Source organism: Atractosteus spatula, chromosome 22, assembly GCF_055471065.1.
Source record: "Atractosteus spatula isolate fAtrSpa1 chromosome 22, fAtrSpa1.hap1, whole genome shotgun sequence".
Lineage (NCBI taxonomy): Eukaryota > Metazoa > Chordata > Actinopteri > Semionotiformes > Lepisosteidae > Atractosteus > Atractosteus spatula.
In genome coordinates this window covers 13,622,771-13,634,294 of record NC_142727.1, presented here as the reverse complement: position 1 = coordinate 13,634,294, position 11,524 = coordinate 13,622,771, and the positions used below count along the sequence as shown (strand labels likewise).

The following is an 11,524-nucleotide window of genomic DNA, read 5'->3' as shown; positions in this document are numbered from 1 at the left end:
GACAGAGGCTGCGATGGACTCGTCAGCAGTGGCATCAGGTCCTCTTCATGGTTGAGTCACTCTTCAGCCTGTTCCACGCAGACGGGAGGGCCAGAGTGTGGAGGAGAAGGTGTTGTGTTTCTTTTTTCCCCCCATCAGTATATATCTTTAATTTCAATAAATGCACAAAGTTTGGAAGACATCTGGCCAGGCTCCAAGGAATCTACACTTTCACATAGTTCAATCCTTTAATGTGTAAGTTGGTTTAAAAACATTGATCATCACAGTTGCAATTTCATTTTACATTGCGGTCAGTCTGTCATTTATGGCCTTTGCAATACCCAGCAATTAGGGCTTTGTCTAGAGACTGCAGTGATCACAGCAATAAAAACTGACACTTGCGAAGACTCCCCCCATCATACACCAGTAACACTTGCAATTTTACATTATTCCACATCCGACAGGTCACAGAACACTGCGTGATTCGTGTAACCAAAATAACATTCTAAACACATCGAGTATGTTTTCGTTGTGAAGGGACCGGTGAAAGACCAGTCGAACAGACAGTCCAACTATTTCCTTGATAAAGATTTTGTTGTTCTCTCTTCTGGTAAAAAGCCAGCCGGGATAAAAGACAACCGGGACGGTTCCGAGCTGCAGGTCAGTGCGCTAGCTGCCCGTGTTCGGTGTGTTTTCGTGAAGACTCTGGAGTGCCAGGTCTGACCATTTCATCTCCTGCTCCTTAACTGACTCGGTTGACCCACCATTGTCCTGTTCTGCCTCAGGAAGTTCACTCTGGACCAGAAAAAAAATGCAAGATCACATTCCATGTTCTCCACCGACAAACTACTTTAAACTATCCGAATAATTAACCCGCTTGGCGTCGCACTGTACTGCAGTGATTAAATCTGCAGCTCTCTTCTTTCCTTACCTACACTTATCGTCTGTAACGCGAGGATTATGTAATTTGCACATTAAACAAGGGGTGCACTTCAGAAGGAAACGTGCAATTAGTTCATTCAAACTTAAAGGTGAGAGTAAACTCCCACCGGGATATCTCCAGATTTATTTAATCTTGTGTATTTAAAAACGATCCAGTTTACCAGCGGGATGGTGACGTCTTCATAAGGCAATCGATCTTCCCTCCAGGCATCATCGATCAGGTCCAGCACCCTTCCATCGCGCTGAACTTCGCTGTCCATCGCTGCGCAAAGCCACAGTCAGACCCGATTTGTTGTATTAATCTGGTGACTGCGTCTTACGAGAAGGCAGGAGTATTTAATTCTGTGGAGTCTAAATCTACGCTTACCTTACACCTTTTCTGTTTAAAGACAACTTGTCAACACGTTAATGCGACAAACGCATCCTCCTTCGTCGCTCTAGTTGAACGTCACTGCTTTATGTCCTTCAAAATACTTCCTCCCCCCGGATGTGTGCGTTTCTAGTAAAGGGTTCCTAGACTATAGATGACTGTAAGTTTAATATCTTATTTCTCTCTGGTTTTGAGGGCGCGTATTTGGAAAAGGCTTGCAATAATTCTTGAATAATCTTACTGAACATTACAGCGTTTTCGCCCTTGCAAAGGTACCAGGATAGGCTGTATCCTTAAATGAAGATTCAAGCGCACGATTATTCAGATGGCAAAATTATATTCCCTATATTTTCTGTGAAGGTACTGTGAAACGTTTAATGAGGGAACGCTTATTTGTTAAAGCAACACGACTCGACGATGGATTTTTAAGGGTTTATTTTTGCATGTGGCATTTTTATTTAAATACGCCATTTATATATTTGTTTAAATACCAGGTCTCCGTATATTCAAGGCCCTATCATGCTCGCACACATACAGCATATTAACGAAATGTGTGGAATATGCTCCTCCTTCAGAAAATTATGTAGCTGTGGAAGATCATTCACATGATCAATGCTTTCGTTTGCGCCTATTGTATATTACCTTATCGATACTTTATCTACCGCAGAAACTATGGCTCTTTAAATCAATGGTGCTGTTTTTACATCACAGTCAGACCAGACTGTAATCCAATCAAATTGAATAGACTAACATGCGTTTCTCGACACTGGGCTTTTATTGGGTGACAGAAAATATTGTGCCTTGGTCTTTAATCTGCCAGAGGGTGGCGATTGGTTAGTTCACTCACGCAGTATTCCTGTGATGGTAGATTAATGCACCTAAGCAGGTATAGTTGAATTTCCGAGCAAGTTTGTGTTTTTTGTCTATTTAAAGGATCGTTTGTACAGTATGCTGTTACCGAAGTCAGCTAACCTTCGCTTCAAATGAATGAGACAATTAAGATCGTTATTCTTTTAAGCAGTCTTATTCGATTGCTGAGCTTTGGATGCGCAGTTGCGGACTAGTATTTCAACTTCAGAGGCTAGGTAGTGTTGATATAGTAGCTGTTCATTTTGTTGGAAACACATTTCTACCTGTGTTACTGTAAGTTGGAAACAGTGGAGTTTAAGCTTAATTAAAGTGCTTGATAGATTTGCGAATGTGCTGTCAGTGCATTGGTTTATTAAGCTATATTGTGCCTTAGCGTAATTAAAATACACCTTTGATGTTTTATTATAACCTCAGATCAAAGTATTCGGGTCTTTTGAATTATTGCTATTGAAAAATTGATAGTGCAAGACGATGTCGCCTTTTTACGTGAAACTTTGAAAGCACGACACCTTATTTCATTAGCTAATCAAAGAATTGCATTAACACAAAACTTTTACAAAAGCAAGAAAGAAAGACGTGCATTTTCTATATATCCGCGTTATAATTTTTTACACCAGTACTTTTCTGTTCGCCTTGTGTAAGATTTTTGTCAAAAGAACCGTGCCTTTTTATTTTTCGTAAACTAGCTTGGACTAATTCACACTGTAATAAGTGTACGTTTTGTTGCTACAAAATGGCATTAGAGACAATGCAATAATGCGAAACTGACGGCTGGTGTGTATCTTTGTACAGTGTGTGTGACGTGTGAGGTACAGTATATCTCTCTGTGCACTGTGCAGGTTGTATTGTCCGTGTTTGTTTTCACAGGTTAAGCAATGGATCTAGTGCTGAATTATGCAGACTATTATTTCTTCACGCCTTACATCTACCCCTCTACATGGCCAGAGGATGAGCCTCTTCGACAGATCATTGGCCTGATGTTGGTGACCAACCTGGGTGCCGCCCTCCTTTATCTGGTTCTAGGAGCTCTGAGTTTCTACTTCATCTTTGACCACAGCCTGATGAAGCACCCCCAGTTTCTTGAGGTACACAATAAAAAAGATCTGTCACACACACCCCCAATACAGATGATCTCTTTTCTGATTCATTCATTGTGCGTAAAGCACAGCACTTACTGTTTTAGTCTTGGTGACATCTAACCTTTCTTTTATTAAAACAATTAAATTATCCAACTCTTGCCTCTAATATTAAATCATCAGAAAACTGAAGAGATAAGTGGTGCCCTTTGTGAGGTGCCACAATATGGATTTTAGTTTAGCTGTAATGTTACTATTTTGAATTATTTATTCTTTATGCTTTATTTAATCCAAATTAGTTATGAGCGAATTCTTAGTTACAATGATATGTTTATCCAAAGCAGCTTAGATTCGCACTCATTTACTGTATATAACTGGGTATCGTACTGGAGCAATTCAGGCACAAGAGCACAAGAGCCCGACAGCAGTGTACCAGAACCCACAAACTGCTAGTTATGAGCCTTGATCTCTGACCACTGCTCCGAGTCATAACCTATTGAGTACAGCTTAAGATAGCAGGGCATTCTGGTGTAATGACGGTAATATCGAGTGAAGTACTTTGCAAACTGGATCTGACTGTAGTGTCCCACTCAGGATGTGAGCTCATGGCCCTTTGGTTGAGAGTCACTGCCCCGCACATTTTTAATAAAATCCTCTTCACCTGACCCCTGGAGGTGTTTGTAAGAGAGCTGCTCTGTACAAAGTGGACCATAGCGGAAAGGGCTCCACTCCTTTTTGTCATGGGATGGGCAGTTGAGCATAGCCAAAGAGAGATAAGCAGCTAATCACCGGGAGGTGTGAGGAAGCTGGAGTACACATTTTGAATCATGTTGATGTGTTTAATTGTTTTTTCTTGCCTGCACGTTTGACAGCCTGTGTGTATTTCCATGCAGAATCAGGTGTGCCGGGAGATCAAGTATGCCCTGAGCTCCTTACCCTGGATCAGTATTCCCACAGTCGCCCTGTTCTTTGCAGAGGTCAGAGGTTTCAGCAAGCTCTATGACAACATCAGCGACTCTCCATATGGTAGGATACTGCTATAATGGATGTTGGGGGGGGTGCATTCCTTTTTGAACCAACACACGAACATGCAGGACGTGTGCTGTGAAGATCTTGTGGGTTATGTTCACAAAGTGACTTTTACAAGCTTTTTATTGCTCTGTGTTGCAGGCTGGTTTGGAGTCATCCTCAGCATGATTTCTTTTTTGTTTTTCACGGATATGTGCATCTACTGGATCCATCGGTTTCTGCACCACAAACTCATTTACAAGGTAATGGTGACTGCAAGCCTGCAGTGCATGCAGACAAAAAGAGTGCTGTCACATGATTATACTGTTATATATCTGTGTCTGATAAAAAGTTATGACAATATCTGCACATGCTTTAGAGCAATATATAAAATCCTGCTTATGCCTTGTTGATAAAGTATGAAAGAGCTTTGAGACTCTGTATTGTAGTGACCATTTTGTTTTCTTTTTAACTAACACTCAATCAGCTATCACCATTTTGTCTCTCAGGAAATCCCACTGGACTTTAGAAAGCTTTTTCCTTTGTCTCGATGCCTGCTGTATGCCTGCATTTCTTACACTAATCTGCGGTTCTCATTCCTTTCATAATTTCCCGAAGAGACCAAGCTTCTTCTTTTTCGTTGCATTAGATGCATTAAAAAAACAACAACAACAACAACAACAACAACAACATCAAAGCGAATTCCGTGCGATGATTAGTTGTCCCCCTCCCTAGCTTTGAGCAATGCCACAGGTCCAGAAAGGTTGCAATTCCCAAACGTTTTGAACAGCAGGTCATCAGGTCTTCTGCTGTTGGCAGTCCTGCTTTATCACCATTTTGTGTTTGTATTCGTTACAGTGTTTCCATAAGCCCCACCACGTATGGAAGATCCCTACTCCTTTCGCCAGCCATGCCTTTCACCCTGTGGATGGGTTTCTGCAGGGCCTGCCCTACCACATCTACCCCTTCCTCTTCCCTTTGCACAAGGTGGTCTACCTGGGGCTGTACGTGTTTGTGAATGTCTGGACTGTTTCCATCCACGATGGGGACTACCGCGTCCCCAGTCTCCTGCAGCCCATCATCAACGGCTCAGCCCATCATACCGACCACCACCTGTTCTTTGACTACAACTACGGCCAGTACTTCACCCTCTGGGACCGCATCGGGAGATCCTACCGGCACCCCTCCTCTTACCAGGGCAAAGGACCTCATGACGTCCTCAGTAAGCTGAGAGGAGAAGGCAAGCTGGGCAGTAGCAACAGTGGCCATTCCAATGGGGACTCAATGAGCCACAAAAACAAATAGTACCAGTGGTTTAATGCACTGTGCTCCATGAGTCAATGCGGGGCAGCGTGGCCAATTTGTAGACCTTCCCCTCAAACATGATGTTGCCTTTTTGGGTATTCAGGTGGACTGCTGTGGTATGTTAGTGTAAAGAGTTCCCAGTCCCGGTCCTGGAGGCCTAGATACCTGCTGGTTTTCATTACCCAACCAGGTTTAATTACTCGATTGAAGATGTAATTGAAGTAAGCTGCTTGAATGGTTTTGTTCCGTTTAGAAATTTGGGAATCCTATGTGTGACTTGCACACTGCCATAGTTTAAAAGAGTCTCCCAACACTTTCAAGAGTTGAAAACAATGAAATTGTTTAATCCTTAGTCTGTCAAGGTTTCAATAACCAAGAGCTGGGCTGGAACATGAACCAGCAGGTGTGTGGGCATCAAGGACCAGTACTGGGAAGCATTGTGATCAATTTCTTTCTTATCGAATTCTTTAATCGGCAAACAGTGCAACCATGCTTCCTTCTGCCTGCTTCTCCGCAGTCCACCTTGTCACTGCTGAGCTGGTTAACTATCACCAATCATAGTCACTAGAAATGTGTGTCATTCCATACAAAACTCCATACGATTCTCACACCCATATACATTTTCAATATAGTTTGGCTGAATAAAAACTTAACTCAATCTAGTTACCTAAACATATGTTTTACTAGATGCAGGACAGCAGTAAGAAACAATTTTATCTTCTATAGTGTGTCCTTTCAGAAGAAATATGAATTTAAATAGAAGAGAATCACTAACATTTCTAGTAGACTGGACAGAAACATATAGGTGTATTCTCGGAACTATAAAAGTAAGGCCTTTGGAAAGGATTATCTGAAGTGTTATTGGCATCAATAAATGTACAAAATATCAAGAGAAGAGTATGGCTTCTCACTTGGGCCATTTTTATGGGTGTCAGAAAATGTGGGTGTCCTTAATTGGTTAATGCGAAATAATTTCTTATATAGAAGCAACCACATCCAAAAACAAAGTGCACTATACTGCAGAAAAAGATAAAGGGATCGGTTGAACATTAGCTCTGGACCTTTGTAATCGTAAGAACAGTTGTTGGGGAATTTGTCTGATGATTGCCTTTTGTGAAGGTGGGAGATGCTTTTGTGTAACCCTGAGAAGGAATAATCCCGAAAAAGACAAAACATAACTGTAAGAATGTGCGGGTGTACCCAGTCTTTGCTTCCCTGATGTCATTCCTAGCACATGATTGAAATGCTCAACTCTGCTCTCTCCAGATTGTTTATGTATCCGTTAAGACTTGTTTTTTGTGTCATTGTCAGATTATAGGATTTTTAAAGGAAAATAAAATGGAACAAATGTGGTAATAATTAGGAACAGGTGGTCTCTGGATCTCCTGTGGTGTATAACGCCAGATGGAGACTACAGTAATGAATAATGGTTATTTTTCTCATTGCAGACCAGTGTAACACAGCACAGTTTTTAAAAGAGGTAAAAATAAGAACAAGCTACAAGGCTCTTAAAAAAAACTGTTTTGAGTTTCTAACTGAACATTTATCAGAAGGTCTCTATAAAATGCTGCTATAAAGGTGTGAAACCAAGAGTTAAATAGAATAAAAATACTTGGTTGAATCATTAACAATCATACTGTAACCATTATTGTTGCCTCTTCTGAAAATTGTGCTTGGCTTTACATTATTATTTTGTTGTCAGTGTGACATGACTGTTGCCATTCTTGAAATGTTGCCTGGATGTCAGAGGATTTAGTTTTGTGCCTAGAAAAAAAGTTTGACTTCATCGAAAGATTTTTGACAAATTATCAAAAACTCTAATACTAGAAAAATTTTGAACATAATTGTATAACTTTGTAAGATATGTAATAATTTATTAAATCACTGTAGTTTGAAATACATTTATTGGATGGGGATGTTTGTTTTTTTTAAAAATAACCTTTTTCTATAACAAAAGAAGATGTCAAAGATGGCTTGGGAATGATGTCTTTAGTGTGTGCCAAAAAGAATGTACTGTAATATTTTTTTCTGAAGCTGAAGCTTGTTTTCATGTAAGTACTATATGGACCAAAGTGGCTGTCATTGATATCTCTGTGTGTTTTGGAAGTTGAAGACACAAAAATTAGAGGAAATATTTGTGAAGAAGAAAGATTAAAGCAAACCTCTGAAGTGACTGGTCGGTTTATAGGCAATGCCTATATTTGCAATAGCACTTCCTTCCAACCTTTTTGATTTTTGAGTCATGTATCACTGGCAGATAACGTATAACAATTTCCTAAAAGAAAATTAAATTGGACAATGGCTACACTATGAATCATGTTTGATTTTTGTTAGTGAAAGAACTATGCAGACCCAAATAACATACTGTAGGTCAACAGTAATTTTATCTGTGAATTTATGCTACTAAAATAATGCACCTGACTAAAGTATGCTCTTATTTTCCTTTGAAAGACCTTAATGTTCCTCCAGTTAAATCCCAGATGTATAGTACAGTACTACAGTGCGCAGACGTTTAGACATCAAGGCAGCAAATATTGTATAAATGTAAATAATAGTGAATTTAATTACTTTCTCCAGAGACTAACTTTTGAAGGAAATAAAAAAAATGTAAAAGTACTCAAAACTATTTTGGAGCTTGCTTTAAAGAGCTAACCAGTTAACGTTAGGTTAAGTGGAAAATGAGGAGGGATTTCTGTAATGGCATGTTTGTGCAACAACTTATAAATATTCAAAACAGCAAAGAAAAGACCGTGCGTGTTGGAAAAGCAAAGTAATAAAATATGAGTATATATTGAATTCTGAAGGTTCTGCTACAGGAAAAAAAACTCCCTTGTACAGAATACGATACTTATTAAACAATGTTGTCATTCTGTATTCTGGATACATTGTTCAAATACTAACTATCCGGAATACTAATAGGAATTTAATATGCATGTAAACGCTCCTATTGTTAGCATTATGAAAATATGCCTTCCTAATGAAAAATGTATCGCATACACTGCTCGTTAGAAAAAGAACAAGATGATGTCCCTGGTGTCCGAGCTAAAGAAGTAAATAAAAGGGGCGTTAGGTGATCAGAAGAATACAGAATTTAAGAGTTAAGAGATTAACTCGGAAATGAACCACAAAACACAAAAAGTTTTTAGGGAAGAACAGCAAGTTAAACGAGATGTCCCTTCGTGATTTCCACAGCCTAAAACTAAAATCGCACACAACTCAAAAAATTTGCAAAACCCTGTTGAACGTTGTTCTGCAGAAACCGGTGTAATAAATTTGATGGAAAAACAGCTTGCAACAACTCCAGGCCCTACCAGCCAAAATAAATTAGCCCACGTACCCTGCACCTGTGAAGTCACGTGTGTTCTGATTGCAAAATTCTCAGCGGAATGAAGAAGCCAATGTTGGGTAATTATACAATCAAAGTAAGAATTTATAGTTTTTTATTCAATAATCATATGTATCGGGGGGTCAGGAATTTAGAATTAAAAAAGAATGTGCGTCGCTACTTTCGAAACTGCATGACCCTTCTACAAATGTAAAAACTTTGTTCAGCGTACTGCAATTAGTTTTGTCATTAGGGAATAGAAGATATCTATTAGAAAAGTTGAATGTCAAAATGTGTACTTATATTTGGTCACATTTACTTCTCAAATCACGTTTTTTTTTAAATTTCCTGCTATCACTGTATTACCAAGAATTTTTCAGCGCTCAGTGCAGCAGAGGGCGATGTCGTATAAGAGAAGAGATTTATTCTTCCGTTTGGGCAAGACTTGTGAGAGCTGTCTATTTCACATAAACTTTAATGATGAAGGCACAGCTCTTCGCAGCTGGCTAGTTCCGTGGTTAACTGTTCAGATACTTAATCTTACTTCATATGCGCTCATTCCTTTTAAAGATTGCAGCATGCAATAGACGAATACATAATATAATGAGCAAAGATGCATCTTAAGGAACATTTTAAAAAATACTGTTTATATGGCAAGTGCCTACAAAAAAAAATATCTGTGCTTATCTGTAGATTCACAGAGTCTGCGTATTGAGCAACGCATGCTATGGACTTGCTGCAGAGGAATGTGCAGTGGTACTGACACAGAATAAGACATAAAGAACATATAGATTCCCAAGGTAAGATCTACAGTACAGTATATATTCTGAGCTTCTGAGTACAGTATCTCAGACGAGTCCTTAACACAGGTCTGTGGTTGGCGGTGCTTTGTACAACCTTAAAAGTTATGGAAGATTTCAACCAAACATCAACACATTCTGGATGTACCTCTAGAAACCATGCAGTGCGTGTTAACAGAATGTACATATATACCCAAATCCATAATGGGTTAGTTTCCTGTCTTGTTTCCAGTGAAAGGTAGCCATTACCATACAGTAGGAACAAGTAATAGGTTTATTCCATGCTGAAAAAAAGAAGAAAGAGAACACAACGTTTCGGCCGTGGAGCCTTCTTCAGGAAGGCTCCACGGCCGAAACGTTGTGTTCTCTTTCTTCTTTTTTTCAGCATGGAATAAACCTATTACTTGTTCCTTTGCAGCCTACGCATGCTGACGCAGCTACCCACCTGAACTATTACCATACAGTATATTCATTTCACTGATCCTTTTCTCTTGCATGGCCTTCAAATGTCTATATGAGGAAATGACAACATAAAGCAGTAATACTCGAGTACTATAGTGCGATACTCACTGTGAGATACAGTGTAAATCTGGGGCTTTTACACTTTTACACTGTTTGGGGCGGAGCGGTGGCTCTGTGGCTAAGGATCTGCGCCTGTGGCTGGAAGGTTGCCGGTTTGTATCTTGTGGCTGGCAGAGGAATCCTACTCCGTTGGGCCCCTGAGCAAGGCCCTTAACCCCAGCTGCTCCAGGGGCACCGTACAATGGCAGACCCTGCGCTCTGACCCCAGGCTCTCTCCCAATCTGTGTGTCTGTCTCATGGAGAGCAAGCTGGGGTATGCGAAAAGATCATTCCTAATGCAAGAAATTGTAAAGGTTAATAAAGTGATGTTATTATTATTAAATAAGTACCAAAACACAGTCTCTCATACATATACAGTACAATGGTATGTGTCAGTAGATGTGAAAGAGCAGTACACTGGGGATTGGGTGATCTACAAGGCCAATCTAAGTGACTGTGTTTTGAGGAGACACTTGAGAGCAATGATACTACATGAGTATGTCGTATGTTTTTTAGAACAGGGGTTCCTCATCCTGGTTCTCTGGGGCTCTACACAGGCCTGCTTGTTTTTATTCCAGCCAAACCCCTTTAATTGAACTGTCAGGTTTCTTGTCATGGACCTTTTCGAGATCTCTCTTTTTTTTTCTATTCCCAAGTTGGAAGGATTAAGGTTAGTTACCTTAAATGTAACAAAGGGAAACCATTGACAAAATAAAAAGGCAGCCTCCAACATGTCAGGGAATGAAAAAGAAAGATTTCTAATTCCTGTTATTAACTCAATTAAGGGATCAATCAGGCACATGAGAGCTCGACTGACATGACACTGTGGCAAAATGTGTGCCTCCAACTTGAACGTGGGAATCCCTGGTTTAGATTTATGTTGCAGTATTTATTTTTACATTCGTTATTTTTGTTCGTGTAGTAACTGTAATCGCCAGGACATTCTCTGCTTTTTCCCCAATGAAACAAAATATCATATACACATTTCAAGCATTTGAATGAATACCGGAATATGAGAGAAATGTGAAAATGTATCTACTGTATTTCCTGCCTGTGGTATTTATTTGTGGAGTGTCCCAGCTAAGGAACAACTGAAAAAAAAAATACAGAAATGAAAATTACTGGTAATAACTTTCATGGTAGTGTGTTGAGCCTAACTACCACTTCTGAAACAAAATCAGTTTCTATAGCAACAGCTTAGTTGGACTCTTTGTGCTCTGATACTAACATTTTGTGAAGAATCACACGTACAAAAAAATCCAGGTGCTGAATTTGTGTTGTTCAGAAA

At 39.7% G+C, this 11,524-nt stretch overlaps 2 protein-coding genes across 3 annotated transcripts; one reads left to right on the top strand and one right to left on the bottom strand.

The window, feature by feature from the left end:
• Positions 1–208: 208 nt before the first annotated feature.
• anapc13 (anaphase promoting complex subunit 13) lies at positions 209–1,376 on the bottom strand. Of its 2 annotated transcripts, XM_088939628.1 has the most exons (3): positions 1,289–1,371; positions 1,083–1,183; positions 209–774 (listed from the first exon to the last, which is right to left on the bottom strand). In XM_088939628.1, the coding sequence occupies exons 2-3, from the start codon at positions 1,179–1,181 to the stop codon at positions 649–651; spliced, it is 225 nt and encodes a 74-aa protein (XP_088795754.1). In that variant the 5' UTR covers positions 1,182–1,183; positions 1,289–1,371; the 3' UTR covers positions 209–648. The 2 variants fall into 2 exon arrangements, with proteins under 2 accessions (XP_088795754.1, XP_088795753.1); XM_088939627.1 differs by having other exon boundaries at positions 1,083–1,376.
• Positions 1,377–2,120: 744 nt separating this feature from the next.
• On the top strand, positions 2,121–7,857 carry sc5d (sterol-C5-desaturase). Its single transcript, XM_088939370.1, has 5 exons — positions 2,121–2,177; positions 3,029–3,246; positions 4,131–4,263; positions 4,408–4,508; positions 5,104–7,857. Exons 2-5 carry the CDS (start codon positions 3,037–3,039, stop codon positions 5,548–5,550), a joined length of 891 nt encoding a protein of 296 aa, XP_088795496.1. The 5' UTR covers positions 2,121–2,177; positions 3,029–3,036; the 3' UTR covers positions 5,551–7,857.
• Positions 7,858–11,524: the final 3,667 nt, after the last annotated feature.